Source organism: Telmatherina bonti (assembly GCF_933228915.1).
Source record: "Telmatherina bonti genome assembly, chromosome: 5".
Taxonomy (NCBI): Eukaryota; Metazoa; Chordata; class Actinopteri; order Atheriniformes; family Telmatherinidae; genus Telmatherina; species Telmatherina bonti.
The window spans coordinates 32,822,612-32,846,084 of NC_136623.1; the positions used below are offsets into that span (position 1 = coordinate 32,822,612).

The following is a 23,473-nucleotide window of genomic DNA, read 5'->3' on the forward strand; positions in this document are numbered from 1 at the left end:
CCGGTGGGACATCCTGCTGCTGCTCTGCGACAAGATGCTCCCTCTGTCATCATGAAACCGGTGCTTTACTTTCAGTAGGTCTTAATTAAAACGAAGGCTGATGACTGATGCGGCTTGGCTTCTTTAATCCTCACAATCTTGTTTTGATCCTGTAGGGACACAGATATTAGCGGTAGAACAAAGCAGCTATACGGCAGTAAAAGGCATTAACTTGCATATATTCCATTTTCTCTCCTTCAGCTTCAGTGAGCAGTTCCACCATCGCAGCCAAAACAAATGTAAATTGCTCCACTGTATCATCCCGCAGCTTTACAAGCAGACTTGTGTGATTGGGGAGAGAAAAAAGAAGATCCACAACTAGCCATTACTCAACTGGAGTGACTGGCTAGTTGTGGTGGAATGATCCTTTTTGCTTTAACCCTCTGCCATTTTACACTCTATTAATACCACAGGGAGAAGTGACACTAGCTTGTCTTCTTAACGGCCTTTTAATGAATTGTTTATGCCGGGTTTAATGATGTATATTGTGGCCCTGTAATGTGCCCTAATGACTGAGAACGAGGCGGTCTCAGCTGAAGTATTAATTTGGACTGCCTCCCCAATGATTATTCCTCAGCCGCTTCCACCGCCAGCTCCACTGCCAGCTCCACCATCAGCTCCACCGCCAGCTCCACCATCAGCTCCACCATCAGCTCCACCGCCAGCTCCACCACCAGCTCCACCGCCAGCTCCACCGCCAGCTCCACCACCAGCTCCACCGCCAGCTCCACCATCAGCTCCACCATCAGCTCCACCATCAGCTCCACCGCCAGCTCCACCGCCAGCTCCACCGCCAGCTCCACCATCAGCTCCACCATCAGCTCCACCGCCAGCTCCACCATCAGCTCCACCGCCAGCTCCACCATCAGCTCCACCACCAGCTCCACCTCCGCTGCCTCTGCTGCTGTTTCAGATGCAGACATGATGCATGGAGGCTTTTCTGCTCTGCGCCACGTCTTGATTTCTTGCTGTCACGCTCCTCAATGAGGCTGATGCATCCAGGGGGAGCTGCAGCAATTAGTTCAGCTGTTTTATTTTTTTTATTTATTTATTTTTTTTTATGTTTGTGTTTTAAATTCATGCAGACGCAGCTTTTCAAAGAAGGATGAAAAGGAGGATGGAGGCCAGGAAGTGTTGCAGGGTGGTGTATGGTTAGCCTGAGCAAAACATGGAGGTAAACATGGTCTTCTCTTGATTGAAACCTGTGTGGTGATGCTTTTGTGGCTCCTCCGGCTGACACCCATCAGGCCTCAGACCCGCCTGAGGGAGGCCTCACCGTAACACCCATCATTATGTGGCTTGCTGTTCCTTCTCTGGTTTCTCGGCTCAGACTCTAATGATGAAGACATCCCTTTCAGTTCCCACTGCCGTCTCTACACCTTGTCATTTCTTCCAATGTTGTTCAGCATATTGGGAATATCAGCGCTCAGTTCCTTAGGTTCATGCGCAGCTTTGCGAGGATTACTTATTTTCATTTGCACACGCTGTTGTCCGACTGCGAGACCCCCGTGCAATTACAGTCAACAAATGGCACCTGATCCGATCCCTGCTGAAAAGATAAAACAACGTTTCTTGAGGTGAAGATTGCTCGTCTCATGAAACCCAGTGAATCCTGTTACAACTAGTCTTTGTTCGTGGACTTCTAGAGAGTCAGTTTTACTGGGAGGAGAAATCTGCTGACATCAGCCACTAAAGCCTCGTAGGACACAAATACTCACAAATACTTGTTTTTTTTCTCTCCTTAAGATGGTTTCTTTTAGTATTTTTAAACCACCATGTGACCCTTGTTTACTGGAAAAATAGAGTTTTATGTTACTTTACACACATGTAAAATCAGCATATTTTCCATTAACTGTAACCTGATGCTAAGACTGCTCTGTGAGGACATCTGCATTATTTCTTCAAAAGTTTTGTTTGCACATGATGGAGCTGATGATAATAATTATGGAGAAGAAGCAACTAGAATGTAAATCTGGAGTCTTCAGACTGAGATTAAGAGTTAATTTCAGACATAAGATGGAAGATAAACACTATAATTGTAAAAAAAAAAAAAAAAAAAAAAAAACCTTTATGCAAAATGGATTTTTGTTTAATTCGCATGATTTTTTTTAGTGTTCATGCACTAAAAAAAAAACCTCTGAAATCAAGAATGCTGATGAGATGTTGCTCATCTGGAGTCCATAAGTACATCCAGCCACATTACGTTGATTTAACATTGCATTACCATACTTCTGGTTGTGTAAACTAGTCGGACCCCCTCAAACAGGGGCTTCTGCAGACACTGATTCTGTGTGATGGCCTCGCTCAGGGACAAGCATGTTTCACATGCAGGCCGACCAATTATAGCTGGAATAATTACGCGCTGAAGGGGAGACACGATTCACCCCACTGATCAGCAAAGTTCTCGTGAAGTTATAATTAAACAATAACTCGTTTACAAATGAACGCACACGAGCATTTGTGTACTTAAGTGTGCAAAGTGTAATTAGCTGCGATGCATCTGAGTGAGACTGAACAACAACTATGTCAAATGGTGCAATGATAACACTGTGATCTGTGTGTGTGTGTGTGTGGCCAATGAAACGGAGTGCAGACTGAAAGAGTGAGTGATGCTGACATGGACATAAATTTGGACTTTTATAAAGCCATGAGATGGAAATCAACAGAATGAATGAAGGTGTTTATAAGAAAACATGTTGCTATGATGAATAAAGATGAAACTAGTTGTAGTTTAGACCTTTAGATGAGCACAACTTTCCTGAAAACAGGCCAAAACATCCTTTTAAATCAGTTTGAGTCTTTTTGTGGACACGTATTATTTAGAGTTTGGTAAAAATGTGTAAAACTAACATGAGTGTGTCTCATTGTTCCTCTCAGGCATTCTTCATTTTGTCGTTTACGTCTGTACTTTTAGGATTTTGGCAGATATTTGCTGAGCAGGACTCTGAACAGTCTGATCTGCCTTGTGCCATCGTGGTATTAGACTTCTCCTAAAAACACCCAGGGTGCTCTGCACCGATGCTGGATGTTAATAACAGCATGTCCCTGCAGATGAGCAGGATTTATTATATTTTTATTATGGCTTTACTGGTTTGAAGGGAATAAAGGGATCCATCAGCCGATGGTGAAGATATCAGCAAACCATGGATTCAATGTTTTCCTTTCCTTTTTTTTTAAATGACACAAATGCCTCAAGAAAATCATATTTCACAACTTTGTAATATTTGTTATGGTTATTAAAGTGTATTTCACTGTAAACTGGGTACATATTTGTTGCCAGTTTAATATTTACTTTATCTAAATGAAAAAGAAAAAGCGTTAAAAACTTTTCCTTTATAAAGTTTTTACTAGTATTGAACACATTTGGATTAAAATAAAAAAAGATTTTAGTTGCAGCTCCATAATCTCTATTTAAAAGAAGAACTTGTTGCAGATTTTCTGATCAGTTTCATTAAATAATTAAACTAATTTGTTTTATTTTCCATCACATTTTGCATATTTCCAGACCAAATGCCACCCTGTGCTCTGAAAGCCTGGCAGCACGTGCTGCTGTGTTTAACCTGCAGCTGTGAAGCCTGACACCAGTAACAGGCTGCTGGAAGCTGGGACTCAGCCGCTGGTCGCGCTGGTGTCACTAGATGGCGCTAAAGCTCCAACTATCATCCAGCCTGAACAGCGTTCAGCCGCAGTTCATCTCTCTCTCTCGCTCTTCTCTGTGAGTCTAATGGGAAATTTCAAGTCACCTAAATAAAAAGGAAGGTGTAATTAACGCGACGCGCTATTAATTGCATCTGCTAGAGAGCGGATGAAGGGCACGAGGGAAAATCTTTTCTTTTTTTTCCCCTCTCCTTTTTTTTTTCTTACAAAAAGTCTGCTTCACAGATCAGACAGAAGCCGTTTTATTTCCGGGGGTCATTTCATGTCAGGCGTCCAGACGACCGGTCAAATGATGATGATGATGATGCTGATGATGATGAGGCAGAGAGGGAATCCTTTCATCTCTCGCACGTGCACTGATCCAGCACGCTGTTACACAACGCAGAGGGATGGAAAACCACTGCACAGCCTCTTAAGCCTACGATTATCCTGATTTTTTTTAAATAACAACCTGCATGAATGTAAATAATTTTTTTTTAATTAAAGAGGCCTGTTTTTAAAATGTCCTTGAATAGAAAATAAAGAACAGAAAAGCTTTGCTAGCAACACTTTAAGTGCAGTTGACTTTGTTTTGTTTTCTAGCTCCAGGGGTCACTTCCATGAACAGCCGAGCAGCTTTTATTTCCCATTCTTCATATTTCTCCATTTAATGCTCAGGTGGGAAAGTCATCCTCATCTACAGCCTCATGCTGCTGCAAACATCCAAACAACAAAGGAGGTGAATCTGACTGTCTGCAGACCAGATGTGTGTTTTCTGTCGTTTTCAAGCAGGAAGCAGCAACTTTGAGTCAGGGTTTTCTGCTAACAGAATGAACCCGACTGGATTCTCCAGCAGGTGTAGTCATCACACCAAAGCTTCCTGCGGGGATTTTTCCAGAGTGTCTCACTGAAGGGAATGAGAAACCATCAGGGTCATCAGTGAAAGCATCACTGTCACCAGAAGTGCTTCTAAATATTTTACTGTCTTCTTTTTTTCTCCCTGGTTTATCAGTTAATCCAGGACTGTTGTTTTATTATTTTCCTTCTTGTTAAATTAAAAAGAGAAATGTAGAAGCTGTTCTAGTTTTAAAACCTTGACAATCAGTCGAAATATCACCACACTTGCAGCCTGTAAAAATCACTTGAAATAAAAATAATCTGAGTTTAATATGAGGAAAATATCCCCTCAGAACAGCAGAGAAAATCATCACATAAAATGAGTAAAAATCGTTGATTTAAATCCCACAAATGTGGAGATCCAGAACAAAGTAACACATAAGGCCTCATTCGACCATCCAAAGGACCTTTATTTGGTCCACGGACCCCAGCTTTGGAACCACTAATTCAACCCTAGATGGAGGCTTCCCAGCCAAAGTCAGTCCATTTGAAAGCAGCCCTGAGGCAGAAACAACACATCATCGGCTCCCAATCTTCCATTCATCAAGTCTGCTTCTCTCAGCCATTAATTCCTCTCAAAGCAAGAAGCAGATTCCCAGAAACACAGCTGTCAGGCAGACCCTGAACGCACCGCAGCTGTCTTCACATTTCATCCATAATATATATTTATAGCTAAACAAAAAACATTTAGGCTGGAAGTAGGAAAAACGCTGTTTAATATCAACCAAATGATTTAAAAATGTGCAAGTCCGTTCATGTGTGAAGTGATGAAACACCTGCAGGCGTTTCTCACCGTATATCTACCCCAGGTTCATCCAGTCAGTAAGACAGATCCTACACCCCCCCCCAAAACAAAACAAAAACAAGCAATTAAAACAAAACAAACAAACAAAAAAAACAAAAAAACAAACAAACACAGCGTTGGATTGCTACAGGTCTACATCCCACAACTTTGAACTTCCAGTAAATTTCATTAAAGCTACCGAAGAAAGATTTCAGTGATCGTTTCTGCTTCTTGTTCTTTGCAGAAAACAAACAAACAACAAAAAAAAGGGATGCGAATGAAGCAGGAAAATCCCGTTGCAATTAAAGAAAGAGGGGGAAACAGAAACAAATCCCTGGATATGTGTGTTTGCATAAAACAAAAAACAAAGCAGGCTACTGTGCGGAGAAAAAGATGTATATACATGTAGCTGTGAGTGTCCAGGCTGTGGCAACCCCGCTGCAAAGTCAAAAATATCTCTCCCCTGTCCTGACAAAGACCAAACCCTCCTCGCTGTCAGGTCATATATAACCTATATGTATATATTTCTCACCCCATCTATAAAAAATCATCGCAGAATAAATTACAATCTCATTAACAAAACTACGAAAATAAAAATAAATTGTTTACAATAAATGAAGCAACACTGATGAGCAAAATGGCTGAAATTAAACCACAAATAAAAATATAATAATAATAATAATAATAATAATAATAATAATAATAATAATAATAATAATAATAATAATTTTGATCTTATGCTGCATTTATTTTAATTTGTTTTTTTTTAAATTTTCTATATTTTTTGGAATGTCACCATGTGTTTTGGGAGGAAATTACGCAAAGGCCGTAGTCTGATTTCTCCTAAACACTCATCAGAAAGATGTGTGCGTGTTTTTCAGCCCCTGAATCCGAATCATTTCTCTTCCTTATCGATCCATCTCAACTCGGTATTTAAAGCACTTCAGATTGACGGGGGAAAAAAAACAATCTTTTGTCATTTCAGAACAGGCGCTGGATGGCTGAACAAACTCCATGGAAAATGTGGACGAATGGAGCTGATTTTGCGCGAGGTGAAAATAAAACAAACAAACAAACAAACAAACAAAAACACCCCTGTGAGAAATCGCGAAAGAAAACAGCTAAACTGAAACTGAGCTAAATTTCGACAGCAAAAAGAGCAGCACATAAACACAACAAGGCAGTAAAATGAGTCGAGACTGAAACTCAAGCTGCTTGTTTTTTTTTGTTCTTTTTAAAAAAAACTTAACAACAATATTAATAATAATAATAATAATAAAAATGAAAAAGTGCCCATGTGAAGTTGAAGAAAAACAAAAGAAATAGAATTTTTTTTTAAAAAAAAAAGAAAAAAGAAAAGGATGAGGCCATGACTTTTAAAGTTATACAATATTTACAGACGTGGATGAGCTGCTGTCAGCCATCATATTATTTGTGGAAATATCTCGAGCCCATCTTGTTGTGGGAAAGTGCCACATAGTTCAAGCAGTCGCCACGGAGCCCTTCCTGGAGCAGGGACCCTCAGAGGGAGGAGATCAGAAGTGGGAAGAAAAAAACTACAGAATGGACCTTCTGTTTATACCTAATGATTAGAGGTCACGCTCTTATTTCCCACATCTCTGAACCGGTTAATGGAAGGTTTAGCCAATAAGCTGCACGTGCAAAATAATAATAATAATAATGATAATAATAATAATAATAATAACAACAGGCCTGCAGGTTTCTAGCGGCTCTGTGTTGCCTGTCAGGCCCCCTCAGCTGGACTCTGCTGGACAGGGGGCTGCAGCCTCTACCGGCCTCCAGCTTACTCCATCCACGCAGCTCCCTTCAACCCCCCTCCTCACTGCACCGCACGCGCACCCATCACCCGCTTGACGCACAGTTTTGGAGCAACAAAATGAAGACCGCTTTGCTTTTTTCCTTCCACACACAGCAACAACACGCTGGATAGAAACAAAACTGGCGACTGGAAACTATTCTGCTTTGCTTTTTAATCTATAAAAAAAAAAAATAAAATAAAATAAAAACCTCCTCCCCCCTCCCTCTTTTTTCCCTTTTTCTTTTTTCTCATTAAGTACAGTTTTCAGTACACAATGGGTGGGGGGGGGGGGGGTGGGGGGCTACACCTTGAAACTGCGTCGACTGTGGTCACAGTGCTGGACATGTATCCTCGGAGAACACAAACAGGCTTCTGTTCCTTCAGCTCTGGGGGAGCTTCAAGAAAAATGTCCTGCCCCCCCCCCCCCCCCCCCCCCCCCCACCTGCCCTTCTCTCTAAATCATTTTCCATTTCTCAGGTATTCGCTGCAGATATTGTGCAAGTACTCACTGCAGTCTATTATACATAAAACACCCACTAGATCGTTTCATAGTCCAGTGATTTATATATAACCTTGGGGATAAATAATAATAATAAAAAAAAGGATAAAGAAGTCCTGGAGGAGCGGTCCAGCAGAGTTCATTGGACCGGGGTCTGGACCCCGTGGTGCGGCGGCGTGTCCCCGTACACATCCTCGCTGCCCGGCAGCGCTCCTCCGGGAGGGGTCATGCGTTTCTCCTTCTGTCTCCTGTTACAAAACCAAACCCTCACCACTTCTTTCTCCAGGTGAAGACTGTCCGCCAGGGTGATTATTTCCGACGCCGCCGGTTTTGGGCACTTCAAAAAATGGCTCTCCAAAGCTCCTTTTACGCTTACCTCGATTGAAGTCCGTTTTTTCCTTTTCCTCCCCTGAGCCGCGATTTTGTCCAGGCTGGTCGGGCTGCCCGAGGTGGAGTCCGCCTCCTCCAGCCACTTGTTCAACAGAGGCTTCAGCTTGCACATGTTTTTGAAGCTGAGCTGCAGGGCCTCAAACCTGCATATGGTGGTCTGGGAAAACACATTTCCGTACAGGGTCCCAAGGGCGAGTCCCACGTCTGCCTGCGTGAAGCCCAGCTTGATCCTCCGCTGTTTGAACTGCTTGGCGAACTGCTCCAGGTCGTCCGAGGTCGGCGTATCCTCGTCCGAGTGGTCGTGGTGGCTCTGCGGTCGGTGCTGGTGCTGATGCTGGGACGGGGGGTGGCCGTGTTCGCTGAGGTGCGGGCTGTGGTGGTCCTCATGGCTTTCTCTGAGGTTGTGGTGGTGCATCCCCTGCCCGCTGCCCGGAATCAGCCCGTTGACGCTGAAACCCGGCTGGGAGTAGATAAGGCTTTGGCCGTTTGTGGTCGCCATGCTCGGTATGTGCGCCGCCGTTGTGGTTCTCCACGCCCGGCCGTCGTGGTGGTTCCCGTGCGTCTGGTGCACCAGGTGTGGCGGCCGTGATTGGTGCTGCAGGTTGTTGCTGGAGCTGTGCATCTCGTCCCGCGCGCCCTGCACCGCGGGTTTGATGTCCTGCTCTGCGCCGAGCGGGCTGGAGGACCACGGGGCTCCCTCTCCGTGGGACAGCGCCGTGATCCACTGGTGTGCGTGGCTCAGCGTGTGGCTGTTGCTCTGCAGCGGGTAGTCGCTCTGCAACAGGCTCTGCGCGTCCCGGTACGCCGTGGCTTGCTGCATGCTGCCGGGCTCCGAGTGCACGATGGAGGCGCTGGAGGTGAGGATGCTGTAGTGGTTAGACGTTGCGGTCGCCATGACTCTCGGAGCCGGACTGATCGCTCTTATTACAGAATCCTCGCATTTGACAGATCCTCTCCTGCCCATAGGCGGCTCCCAGGCGCTCTGCCAAGAGGACACCGAGGCGCACCTGGACTCCGCCCCGCCCTCGTCGCTCATTGGCTTTGAAAACATGATGGACGTTGTTACCAGGGGCAACGGCGTGGCGATTGGCTGACTGGAAGCCTCAACAAACACTACCCCGTTTGCTGGAGAGGCGCGAGCTGAGGCTCCTGTGGAAGCGGACAGCCTGGCTGCAGCATGGGGAGACGGAGCGCCGGGATCAGAGGCGCAACTGTAAGATCCAGGTGATTTATTTGCTAATCATGTTTTATCCAGACTCAGACAGTCTAGTTCCAATTGAGGATTTCCTCGACATCTCGCTCTCTTTCTTCGTGTGTCTGTGTGTGTGTGTACATTATATATATATATATATATATATATATATATATATATATATATATATATATATATATATATATATATATATATATATATATATATATATATATATATAAAACTTTAAAAAAAAAAAAAAAAAAAAACCCTGAAATTTTGGACTTTCCAGATTTAATGAACCAAATGAGAAAACTGGAAATCTGAAATCTGAGTAAATCAGCCTGACTGAATTAGATGTGATTTATTATTCTGTTTATTGTGTGACTCAGAAAAGTTTAATGTTATATCAAATATGTGCCATATTCATATAACCTGCATGTAGAATATTAGGATGAAAATGTCAGTTTTGCTGTAATGTTTTTGTTGCAGATGTGTGCAAATTATTACCTCTGATTTTTGTGCAGCATTATCTCTCAGCAGTAGAAGACGTGGATGTCTAGAGTTGTTTGTCATGATGGATCATATTATATAATGTTTTCTGAAAAAGTGGAGTTTAGTGGTGTGTGAAAAGCTTTTCTGGCTCCCTGTGTGGACTGAAGGTGAAAACAGACACAAGTGATAGAGGATTAAGTCCAAACTCAGGCCTCCAGTTCAGGGCAGGAAGGGCAAGTTTCCATCCCATCCCAGCTGTCGTTCCCCCCAGTGTCAGCTTCAGGGACCAGGACTTTGTCCAGAGAGGGGACATTCCTGGTCGACTGCTGCTGGTTGCCATAGGGAGGGGTAAATGAAACAACAGCAGCCGCGTCACCACAGCTGCCCCCCTCCTCCCTCCTCCCATCTAAAGGCCTCTATTTAGAGAGGCTCTCTGCTGTGGGGACAAAGCCTTCACAGGGATAAAGGAAGGAGGAGTAAAGAGCGCAGGGCCCTGAGAGGAAGAAAGAAAGCTGGGAGAACTGAAAAAGATAAGAGAGATTATGTCTGTCCTCCAAGCTGCTCCTCAAACTGTGTGACGGGATAAAACTATAAACAATACTTCAATATTTTCTTGGCAGCAGGATGTTTCAACTTTCTCACTTGGGAGCGTTTTCGTCTGGTACATTTGAATATATTTATAATTCCTACTGTACATAAATCAGAAGCCCCATAGGTTAGTCTGGCTTGCAAGAGTTCCCTCCACTGGATTTACATAGTAGCAACAAATGAAACCTATAAATCAGCACATGCACTTCTTCAATATCCACAATTTACACTTTCTCACTATGCAAATGACTGAAACTGTAATTAAACATATTATTTAATAACTTGGACTTGCAGTAAAATTAAAAGGCAATAAAAAAAGCAATCATTATAGAAATACTTTCACAAAAATATTCAAATTGCTTCGGTAAAAAAACAAAACAAAAAAAAACAACAAAAAACCCAGAAAATCTGTGCATTAATTATTCGTGCTCACAAATCTTGCTCAGCTATGTTAATTTATTCAAAAAGTTCATACAGGGACACATGTCAAGTGTGCAGACTGAGGTGTGTGAACAAAGCAGAGGCATGTAACAAAGAGCAGGCGCTAATTACCAAATGTCTGTTCTCCATGACCTGCATTGGATTTTTAATTCATATGCTGATTTAAGTTGGGCCACAACTTTTGCTTTATGCTTTGATGCTGCTTTAGAGACCAAAAATGAGAATTTACTATGTAAAACACTGCATTAAAATAAATGAACAGCAAAAACCTAAATGATCTTAGGCTTTAAATCGTATATCAGCAGCATTTTTTGTTGTTATATTCATCCTTTACATGCACAACATGAATTTAAATGTAGCAAGAATCGAAAAGAAACACAAAACACATCCAGTTGAACGTTTTCTGCTGGTTTATTCAGTTTGCATGTAGAGAGAAAAACAAGCAGAAACACTTAGATTCCTTTAACTTAACACTTCAGTAAAGTATTAGTGATTGGACCTTTAATGGATCTCATTTCATAGGCTAATAATCCTTTAAAGATGTGAATCCAGGTGCACTGATGGCTCATGGAGCCAGCAGGCTTTAAGTCATGCCATGAAAAGTTTCCAGGCACGGCTCAGTAATTCATTTTGGTAATATTGAACATTATTGTGGCGTAACATTGAAATCGGCCAAATCAAAAGAACATTGTGGTAATTAGGCTGTAATTCAAGGAATTACCACATCGTCACACAGGCTTAAATAGTCGTGTTGGGAGAAACGCAAAGCGCATTATTTTAATGGTGTAATATGCAAACTATGGCTCGTTTCAATTACATGGCTTAACAATGCATAAATGATGCGAGCCTTGTTATTTGGACTGCAGGGTCCACAGTTATTCAATCATTCAGAGGGGCCAATGATAGGGGCCACGCTGCCTCCTCTCATACACTAAAAGCCAGCGCTGAGCAGTGAAGGCTGCTGCCAAACTACATTTAAGGGAATAAAAATGAACAGTAGAGAATGTAAGCGTTAAATTAACAGTAGGATAATTATATGGCCCGTGTGCTGTAAAGATTCAATTTCTAACGCTCTAATTAGGCGACTGTCTCCCCATACATCAGCTCACATCCCTCTGCCAATTTCTCACCAGAAAGCGTCCTGAGAGCGGAAATAATTAGGTTTTATTAAGACGCGGCTTGGGTAATAGAGAAAATCAAAGGAGTGGCTGGTTAAATATGATGTGTTTTTAAAATCGGTGATTGTTCTGCATGCACAGTCCACTGAGTCCTGTTTAAAGGGGACAGTTGGGTTCAGATGTGGAGGAAAGGGGATGAAATCAGTCTGCAAGCTATACTGAAAGCTTAACCCATGCAACCGGCTGTCTGCTACAGAAGAGAGATGGAGTAACTTCCTCTCCAAGCTTTACTCATGGAGGTTATTCTAAGAAGACGGATGGACACACGCCAATCACAATCCAGTTTCCTCTCAAACATGAGGGGGAGATTTTACCAGACCTCACTGGAAAAAGCAACTTTTAGATTTCATCTTTAAAAGTTATAACAAAAACAAAATGTTCCCCTGAATCTTCTTCTTATTTGCAATTGTTTTTAAGATAAGATATAATAGTAAAATGGTCAAAATGTGACAAAGTCATAAAATAGTATTCATTTTTTATCATTACATACACAAACCAAGTTTATTTACACAAATGTGTGATAAAATGTAGTCTGGTCACTGAAAACGTTGCTCTTCCAGTCAGCAGAACAGGCTGGTAAAGGGTTAAATGGGAACATTCAGACTTTCTCCAGTGGGAAGAACATGACTTGTATGGAGAAGCTTTCTGTGTAGAAAACAAAAACTATTCATCAGAAAAATGGCTGTTTTTAACCGTTCAAGTTCCAACCCTAAAAGATTTATGTTTCAGAGATTACAGAAAACCAGCAAATACTCACTTTTCAGAAGCCTAAACATATAAATAAGTCTTTAAAATGACCTAAAAGATAATTCTGTGTATTTCTTGCAGCGTTTTCTGTCTCCATGGATACTAACAACTTAGTAAGTGATGCTGGTAAGAGCAGAAACAAAGCAAAGCCTCATTGCCAGATAAGTTTCACTGTGGTGCATGTGCAGCAAGTATCCCTCACTTTGTGCATTAAATACAAGTTTTTGTTCCATATCAATAATTCTTATGTAATAATAATTATGTAATGAGCGGCGGCGGCCACCTTTCATCCTTACTGTAATTGTTGTGCGTATGAAAGATGGGGGAGATTGACAGGCTGCATGGGAGGATTAATACTGAGTGACGACATACTGAGCCAGTTGCTTGTGAGGGAGGGAGGAACAAGAGATGGAGAGGAGGCTGAGATACAGAAAGGGGGGTGAATGAGAGGAAAGTAGAGGAGGACAAAAAGTGGGGAGAGAGTTAACGAGAGGGAGAGCATTAATTGTGTGCTTTGTGCTGGGGCTCTTTTGCTGAGTGTGGCTGTCGAGGTGCGGGCGCTAACCCCTCCAGCAGCCCGCCGCGATCTGAGCCAGCTCTCAGACTGCTGTATTCCAATGCAATTAGGCCACTCAAAGGCCTGCTTAAAGCTGCACCCCCACTACACACATACACACTCACACACTCAAATAGCAACAGCCCCTGCGGGTCCCCTCCATTGTAGCAGGGAGGTTGTATTCTGTCCCTCTTTGAGGCCCGAGATGAAGAGACCACCCCAGGGAACAGAAAAAAAGCAAGGATTACCTCTCTTTCTGTCTCTTTATCTCTCTTTCTGGATTAGAGTTCAACCCATCAGCTCAGGCACCCCCCCCCCAAAAAAAAACAAAAGAAAAAACTTTGCTCCAAAAAGAGACGCAACTTTGGGGTTTTTGCAGGAGGAAACAGAAGACGTTGAGAAATGAGGCGTTTCTATGATGGATGTCATTGTGGGCCCCCTTCCTCTTTCATTATTCATGCAGTCATATATTTCAACAAGTGGCGTGGGGTGTGTTGCTCACCGGCTCGTCCCGGCTGGCATCGGCGCCGCGGCTTCACTCACTGGGTCCCCCTCTGTGTGCTGTTTTAACACAGAGCTCTGTTGGCAGAGTTTCCGTGTGTCATTCCCCAGAAAGCATTTAAAGCAGATTACAAACCTGACGCTACACCTCCCCAATAAAAGACAAGAGAAAAAAAAGAAGAAGAAGGAAAAAAAACCTGGCACATTAACACCTGCAATACTGCTCAATGGCATCAGCAGATTAACGAGGTAATCCACACAATGAGGTCTTTGATTCGTGTGGTTTGGCAGGCAGCAACGCCAGGCATAATACACACTGTTATTTCAGACCGTCCCAACATGAGAAAACCTGGCAGAAGCTGGTTTCCTTTTTTTGTCTTTATATCAGATGAGCTTTTGAAGAATTTCATCTCGTGCATCTGGTGCTTGAGCCTGATTCCTTGTCAGAGAATAACCTGCTGGCTGCTCCCGTGGCACATGTGAAGGGAGAAGGGGAGGAATCACAGGTTTTTCTGTAGGCTGTTTAAACAGCAGGGCTCCCCCCACCCCCCGCATAAGGACACGTACATAGTATATATAAGTGTGTGTGTGTGTGTGTGTGTGTGTGTGTGTGTGTGTGTGTGTGTGTGTGTGTGTGTGTGTGTGTGTGTGCGTGCATGAGATAGATCTCGCAGTCCCATCGTTCATGTGCGGCTCGATTAGCCCCACGTGCCTCGTTCGTCAGACGAGGAGGCAGAGCAGATGGCAGGAGACGCACCATGTTACCATGCTGCCGCACTATGTAACGCTGCTCTAATTGAAACATCAATACTGCCCTGTCAATACACTACTGCTACTCTACACCGTGACCGAGAGCCCTGCACTTGACTGGAAGAATAAAGCAAAAAAAAAAAAAAAAAACCAAACAAAAAAAAAACCAGCTTTTACTTATTTTGGTGTCATAGAAGGCTCAAGTTCTTTGATCATACAAAAGTATCTGTGAGAATGATTTTTTTCCATCCTAATATATATATATATATATATATATATATATATATATATATATATATATATATATATATATATATATCACTTCCTGTTTGTGTTGAAGCAAAAGAAACTTGCAGAAAAGAAGGAAAAACAACTTCCTCCATTGCATCTCCACTGTGGAATATGTTTTAATGAATTGATTAAAAAGTTGAGGGAGCTCACATTGCTGTGATCAGTAATTTGACGTTATCGGAAATTCAGTGGAGAACAGAGAGAAATTAGGCGGCTAGGAATTAATTTGTTATTTGTCCAACTCAATGAGGAGTGACGCAGCGCCCTTAATGAATGGGTAATCCATTTCTTATTGCACTGAGCTGAATTCACCCTTCACTGAAGTGGAAAAACACCAACATATTGTTCACTAACCTTTGCGACTTCCAAAGGTAAGCGAGGAGAAGGAGATGAGCGTTTCTGAAACTATTTGTTTTTTTGGGGGTGTGTGGGGGTGTGTGTGTTTCTGTAGGTTGAAGAGTGATCAAGTTTTAGAGCTAGAGTTCAGAATCCACCATTAATAATCCCTGCTGACACTGAGGCCACACAGCCGAAATACAGTACACAAATTGATTTGTGATCAATTGGCTTTGCAGCACTGTGAACAACAGTTTTTATTTAACCATAGTTCATGTTTGTGTCCTCAGCTCCCTCGCCTCTCTGCTCACAGCTGCTCCAGCTTCCAGATCTGAAGACTCCGAAAGCTGAAACGTCATTATGGATGCTTCCTTGATGGTAAGGACCTGCTCTCTTCATCCACCTTATTGCTGACAGGCTTGGCTTCAGGGAGTTTCCTCCCAGCGGCAGCTCTTGATCTGAGGGAGGACAACTGCCCAGCATCCATCTCTTGTACCTGTGTGATGTAATGTCAACCATTAGAATGCCATGAAACAAAAATGGGGCTGAAACTCATAACTTCTTGCATTTAAAAAAAAAAAAAAAAAAAAAAAATCTGAAATTGACAAATCTCAGAACAGCATCCTATACTGAACAATGTTTTTGGGCAAAAATAAGAAAAAAAAAACAAAACATAGAGGTTTAAGCATCAGCTTGAAATCTGCAGTTACAGTATGGCTAACATAACAGAGGAAATGTGATTAAATGAATAGCAGAATAGCTGCCAATATCTGCAACTTTTGTTTAGGAATAAAAACAACTTTGCATAACAAATAAAAGCAATCTTTTGGCCAAATGGGCTTAGAGCCACATGTGTGAAAACACACATCATTTAATTTATATAGTTTCTCTGTAACTCTGCCAAAAAATACACCAGTTCTGCAACTTACTTACCTGGAAAACCAGTCTAGATGTGAATGGGTTGATAAGAGTCAAGTTAGCCATTCTGCCTCCGGGAGTTTCCAACATCTGGAGGAAGAAATGTTTAACATTAAAGACAACAAATGAAATATAGTAGAAAGTGCAGAACTGTACAGCTCAGAGATGATGATGCCACTCTGTCATTTTTTGCATTTTCATGCTGGTACATAAAGTGGAGTTCAAGATACTAGAAGTTTTAGTAGCTGTGTGACGGGTAGAGGCAAAGCAAGCGGGGTCGCCAGGCCCCGCTAGCCACCTCTGGCCACTGATGACAGAACTGTCTTTCCAGACACGGATCACCAGTGTCATCTTTTTGGAGTAAATTTGGAAGTAGTTTTCTTATTAGTCATCCCTTAGAAATATTAACACTTGGCTTCTTGAAGACATTTTGTCCCTGAACAAGCACTAATGTGGCATAAAGCTATTAACCTGATGTTAGCATGAAGCTACATAGCAGTGCTAATCTAGTAATATGCTAGCATTAAATTATTTGTAAAATAATGTGTGAAAACCATATCAGACTTTGGATTGTGTTTAGAGGTCACACATCAACCCAGAAAATGAATACTTTGACATTGATGCTGAAAATAAACTGACAATGTTCAGAAAGTACTGGGTCTCCTCGTGCAGGCTAAGCTCGAGCTAGCCTGCGCTGATTTAGTTTTGCTTTAACTGGATTCTAGCATGGCTGCTAGCTGATTTTAAAGTATCTACAGCATAGAAATGTCAAAAATATATCCAATAACAAGTAATTAAGAATGAGAAAAAAAAATTGATATATTTCTGATTTTTTGTAAAGAGGAAGGACCTGGTTCCCAACAGCTCCCAATAAATAGAAACTGGAAAGAAATTAGCAACCTGCTTAAAATAGTTATGACAATATTGTATGTTCATTAATGTGCACTGTCCCATTCAAACAAACCATTAAATTCTAATGAAGAGCACTTCATTCACAGTCATTTGTGTCATTAAACACAAACGACTGTGGTCAGACATGACCTCCACCAGTGGTGACAAGATCCCAAAACACTGCTATTGTTAGACCTGATACCTGTTAAAGGAAAGTGTGTTTTAAAAGTCAGGAGTTTTTTTCTCAGCAACTGGATTATCAGTACTCCATGTAATGATTTACTTAAAGAAAAGTTTAAGCATTACTTCGAGTAGTGGCACAGTTTTTTGTTCAGATTCCTTAAGAAACTCCATCTGTTTCACTTCACCACAAACGTTGTGACTCCTTTGACATCTTTTTCTTGCTCCTCATGGAAGTCACGTTTAGAAAATAAAGCTAAAAAACACACAAAGGGAAGGACACAAGCTCTTCGGAGAAATCTGTTTCAACTCTGTTTTCACAAAAAAAGAGAAAAACAAGAACAAACAGCTGAACTCCAAATCTGTCAAACAAAAACAACCCATCTCTGTCCACGGGAGCGGCGCTCAGACTCCAGTTACAATTTGATCTTGGCTCAAGTTTTTCAGAGAGTGTTGACGTCTCAGAGTTGTGAGGAATCCCGAAACGGCAGCTTACAGCAGGGGTTTTAGTGATACAGTATTTACAAGGCATGAGGAAGTGGGAGCGCTGCAACAGACGGCACCGTACACGGCGCTTTCAATTATTTCTCACAGCATTCATGAAAATAGAAGCACAGCGGGGAGTACAGTATGAAGGAGCAAACTATAAAAAGAAACGCAGTGAAGAGAGTTCCCAAAGCTAAAATAAATGGCGTTGTATGCTGTTGCTGGTGAACAGCTCAGAATAGTGCATGTCTCAGAAAAGTGATAGAAACAGTGTGATGGGGTGCAGACCCGGTGAGCAGCCATGGAGAAAAGTGGATGCATAAATAATTAGAGGGAGCTTGAAGTTTAGAATTGATTGCATCTTATGAATGTGTTTTAAGAGTGAAACTGTTCTGATAACCTCGGCAGGGTGCCTCACGTAAAAACCACTGGCACGATTTAATCCATGCTTAAGTTGCAAGTAAGAAGGATTTGCGAGAAGTTTTGGCAGCTTATGCTGATGACTGATGGGTGTGTAATTTCCTAGATATTTGGTTATGATCTAAGGTGCTTAATTTACTACCACTACTGTGCATTTAAGCATAATTAACATCTGTATCGCAGCATCATGAGTTTAGCATGCCGATGAAAGCAGCAAACTTGAGGAAATCTATTTTTGCAGCTTTTTTCATCAGCATGTGTTTTTTTTTTTTTTAAATGCTGCAATGACATGTCTCTTTTTCATATTGCATTATAGGTTTTTTTTTTCCTGCTGAGAAAAACCTTGTGGAAACCACCCTCTTGTGTGTGATTGATTTTGATGATGCACTGTACATCCATATCGCCTCCACTTTTTGAAGCAGTGTATCACGCTTCCCTACGTTTCATTTTAAATGCATAATTCTTCACTCATCGCTGCATCCTATATGATTTAATCTGGTGGTTCCCAACCTGAGGTCCCTGATTCCTCAAGGGGTCTACAAATAGCACAGGGGGTACACAAGACAGCACAGAGGCAGTGTGGTTAGCCCGTGTTAAAGGCCAAGCCCATAAAGAGATTAGTTTGGAGTGCAATCACATCAGGATAGTCAGCTAGACTCAGTCCGATTAGAGACTCGGCTCAGTTGTAGGAGGGTATATCCATGTGGACAGAGATCGTGTTCAAGCTGCACTTTGGTCAAACAAGCCAAACCATTAGAATAATATATCCCCCTTCCAACCAAAGGTGGTGCTGCACTAGTATTAAGGAAAAGAGAGGACAAGACTGGCGTGAAGAAAAAAACTCTGTTGCAAATTAAACACGGAACATGAATCTATGGCTGTTTTGGGTTTTTTATTTTGTCTTATGCAAGTATACTGCAGAAATACACTGCAACGATGGACGTGGTATGAACAACAGACGAGACAGAAGACCCTTAACGCAATCGCTACCCACAATGCAATACTACACCAAATACAGGAAGTGACTTTTTTTTTTTTTGTAGTCCACTTGAAAAGGGCAGAGACCTGGTTGTAGGCAGAGTCCACTTCTTTGGTCCGAATCAGAATTTATTTGGCACGTTCACATTTCCCCAAATGAAGCAGACTTTCTAAGCAAACTGATTAGGATTCGTTTCAAAAAGGCTGATGTGAACGTGCGCTTAGATGCATCCACTTATGTTTTTTATCATGTGAAAGTTTTGTTTACATGAAACCTGCGTATTTGAAACTGGACAGGTTGTCGGTCCATCGCAGGGCCAACACAGACAGGCAAACAACCATTCACGATCACACCCACTCCTAGGTACAAAATAACCAATTAACCTAACATGCATGTGTTTTAATGGTCACACATACATGGGGAGAACATCCAAACTCCAAACAGAAAGGCCACCATTCAACTCCCCCCCCCCCCGTCATTAGCAGCCCGTCATTAAAATATGCTATAAAATAAATATTTAAAAACATGCATCCTATGTTAATAATAAAATAAGCCACTTATGTGGGCAGTAAAAGAGCCCTGACACAGTTCACGCTTATTCTGGTAACCTTGACTTTTTCTCGGCTCCACAGCTTTTCGGTAGTTGCAGAAAGGGGGTTCTCATGAACCGTAAATTGTCCATTCAGCTGAACTACTGGTTTGGCTGACTGGACATGATTAGCCCCTCACATCAACACTGGTTTATGCTCATCTCCAAGTCTCTGCAGGGTAAACTCCCACAGTATGTCAGTACCCTTCTTCCTATCAGCTCTAGTTGCTCAAGTGGTTGAATGATCACCGGGTTTTAAAACAGTGTTTTCCTACCATGCACCATGATCATGCAGTAATCTCCAAATTACTCTTAAATTAAATCCTAAGAGTATCATAAAGAATACATGTAAGGAGGAAGGACATGCTGCGTGAATCACTGTCTTTTTGTTTCGTTCATGTTTTATGAAGTTTATTTCTGACCTTGGCCTCTTCTCACAAAGGAGACTTCTTGGTTAAATCAAAGTAAAATCAAAATAGATAAATAAATAAAATAGTATTTACCAGTTGATGTTAGAAAAGCAGCTCAGTATCCTCAAAGACTCCTGATTTTTAGCTTTGGCAGGTACCTTGCATCCTGGATGCTGTTTTTATGTGTGTATGGTTAATAGTTACAAAGTTAATCTCTGAATTTCAGGGGCCAAATTGTCAGAGTTGTTCTCACAGCGTACCTTGTTTCAATCAGCAATCAGTCAGATCAATAAACCTGTCCATGCTATCTGATCACACACATATATTGTTAATCTGGAGGCTCTGATTTAGACTCTTCCTCATCAGCTTCTGAAGGGTCTGCTGCTGAAAAGCTGTGTCTTTGTGTAGGTGGGGGTGTGACTTGTAGATGACAGCTACAAAATAAGCAGTCATGGGTTTAAATGTTAAGGCTGACACACACCTGCAGCATATCTCTCCAGCCCATCACTCATCTACAGAAGCAGCTTTTCCTGCATCTGATCTCTTTTTTTCCCCTCTTAGATGAGATGCTGGTGAGAGGGAGAAGCTCACAGAGACCGTTTCCCAGCATCTCCACTGTCTCCGTGGGACCACCGGCCCCATCCACTCACAAACCCTCCCTTCAACCCCCCAAACCTAATGGATCAAACAAAGGACATCATTTGTAGGCCAAGTCTTTTTCTGAGTGTGTCTCTCCTCGGCTCTGCATACCAATCCAATACAGCCCAAGGAAAAAAAAAAAAAAAAAAGCCATGCTGTGGATCGTGTGCGTACATATGTGTGTATGTGTGTGTGCGTGTCTGGACCGGGGGTTGGAAGGTCTGTTTGCCTCTCCGCCAAGCATCGATTTATCCTTTTCTCCAATTTATTTCTCCTCCTTGCCTCTACAATCCATTCAGATCTGCCTCTAGGGGAGGAACTTGGGGTAAAGACGTTGTCAGACCTCGTCGTTGGCTCCTAACACGGCTCAAAACTCATCTAGGCCTGTACGCCGCTGCAAGGACATGTCGGCCAGGGACACACACACACACACACACACCTACTGCCTAACAGCAGACTTTTGTCAATGCTGTAATTGGCCTTATAATGCAGCATAAGACACACAGAGAAAAGGCTACAGGACTGTAAGAGGATGATGCTGAGTCCAAGAGTTGCAGCTGAAAAAACTGAGATGAAGGACGATTAACGACAACATTCTTACATTTTCTGAAGAATTAGAGGGTTTTAACCTGGTCTTTTCTTTGCTGTAACAATTGTTGGAACGCACACACTGATATTTGATTGTTCCTTATTATCGAGCTCGGACTCAACGCGTGAGCAGATATGATCAGAATAACAATATCTCAAGTCCCTGATTCCACCGTCTGATCCCCATCTTTGCCTGTATGATTCTGACATTTTCAGATGTTATTACTCAGACTCAAGGATTTGTATCCTAAAGCCTCGACAGTGACGACCGAACAGAAAACGCTGCATGCGCACAAATCTCCCCGTTGTACCCTTACACACACACACACACACACACACACACACACACACACGGAGATGTATGGCAGAGGTCTGGGAGCCATTCCTCAGTGTCACAGTGAGCGACGCCTGGCACATCCTTACACCTGAAGTTGATCAATGCAGATATGTCCAGGGGGAAATTGAAATCCATAGGAAATTAGGCGGCACCAGTGATTTATTGGTATAGTAAATCACAGTGTGTGTATGATGTGAGAAATGTGTGTGTTCCAGCTCTGTGTTCAGCACCGTACCTTGCTTTTGGCTGGGATGGGGATGTCTGCAGCCTGAACTTTCCTGTCTCTTTCCATTTGGTAGACCCACCGAATCAGATCCAGAGGGGGGGAACGGTCCCTCTGGTACAGCCCACCGAGAGGCACGGGGTGATGTGACCCCATGGACACAATGCTCTGCAGGGGCCCCTCTGAAGAAGAGAAAAAAGCGTGCAAAACAGTTCAAACATTATGTGGTGATGCATGCCTTTTCAGTCATATTTAACCCTTTAATGTCCTGGTCTACCATCTGGAAGACACAAATTTGCAGCAATTTTAATGAATTTCTTTAAAAAATAATTGTGGAAATAAACCTGCCTGAACATCTCTGCAAACTGGTTTGGGTTTGTAAAACCAAAACTAAGCGTTTATTATAACACTACTGTTTCTAATTTCAGTCATTTCACTGTTGTTACATTTCTATAAACTTCTTCTTTTGAATGTCTTAACCACTTGTTAAAAAACATTTATTCTTTTTATTCTCGTCCAAAACAAACAGAGAAACATTTTTCTCTGGTCTGTGTGTTAGTGTGAAGGTTAGCGGGTTAAAGGTTAGAACATATTTAACATTTATTTCATATTAATAGATAAATAACAGATAATAATAGATATATAACATTTATTTCATAAATGTTATATATCTATTAGGAAAGAAGTAATCATAAAAATGAGCTCTTAAAGGTTTTTTTTTTTTTAATTTAAAATAATCACATCATGCTTTTAAATGACTTCAATATTTGGTGATTCAATTTGATCCATAAAGATGGAGATTTATTCTTGCTTCCTGCAACTGAATACTTCCAAATACTTCAAAACTCAATTACATTTACTGCACACAGACATATATGTTTAAAGCTGAAATGAACTCTTAAAGTTTCATACAATCATACAGGTCTTTTCCAACCTGATGTGTCAGAGCAGTCAAGTCATTTTTGTGTCGCTCTCCAAAACATTGGACGCACATAAATCATCAATAACACGGTTAGATAAACCTGATTTCTAATCAGCAGCTATGACTAGTCTCATCCTGCAAGTAAATCCTTCGTTATTCCTGTGTGACACCTTGACTTCTTAAATTCAGATACTTATAGATACTTAGAGATGTTGACTGTTTATTCTAATACTGCTACTGTATGTTTTCTAGCAAGTAAAAAAAATAAAAAATATATGGACACATTAACAAGATTTGAAACATGCGTCTCATTTAGTGCATCAGTACAATGTTGCCAGAATTAAAAGGGATCTTAAGCATAAGATAGGAACGAAGCAACCCAATAATGTGTCGGTAAAATAATAAAAACCAGCAGAATTTTTTGGAGTTCTTGAAATTATTATTAGCTGAAAGAGTTTTAAAGAACCATTTTATGCAACATTAAAAGTGAACACGTTAAATCCTGTTTTTATGTCCAGCATGTCGTTTCTGGAGCAGGGATGAGCTTTAAGATCTGGGCTTCAACCTGCTGGTTAGCTGCTGCTCTTTCTGTGAGCGAACTCGGTGATGGAATATTAACCTGTTCACATTGTAACCCAGGTTGCTCAGGTCTGGTCCCCAGTATCTACCATCCAGCAAATTCTAGATGTATTCCTCCCCCAACAAACCTGAATTAAATGTCTAAACTTCCTCATCTGCATGTCTTTCAGCTC

At 41.8% G+C, this 23,473-nt stretch overlaps 2 protein-coding genes across 2 annotated transcripts in view; both read right to left on the reverse strand.

The window, feature by feature from the left end:
• Positions 1 to 7,813: 7,813 nt before the first annotated feature.
• pou3f2b (POU class 3 homeobox 2b) lies at positions 7,814 to 9,100 on the reverse strand (the record flags this gene model as incomplete). The annotated part of the gene is made up of 1 exon (XM_079241352.1): positions 7,814 to 9,100. One exon carries the CDS (start codon positions 9,098 to 9,100, stop codon positions 7,814 to 7,816), a length of 1,287 nt encoding a protein of 428 aa, XP_079097478.1.
• Positions 9,101 to 10,167: 1,067 nt separating this feature from the next.
• LOC306756437 (proprotein convertase subtilisin/kexin type 4-like) overlaps positions 10,168 to 23,473 on the reverse strand; it is a gene marked incomplete at both ends in the record, with an annotated part of 271,266 nt that continues 257,960 nt past the window's right edge. Inside the window, 4 exons of the mRNA XM_079241166.1 lie at positions 10,168 to 10,244; positions 11,911 to 11,921; positions 13,764 to 13,822; positions 21,812 to 21,981. Coding sequence (XP_079097292.1) covers positions 10,168 to 10,244; positions 11,911 to 11,921; positions 13,764 to 13,822; positions 21,812 to 21,981 — 317 coding nt within the window. The remainder of the gene's footprint in view (positions 10,245 to 11,910; positions 11,922 to 13,763; positions 13,823 to 21,811; positions 21,982 to 23,473) is intronic.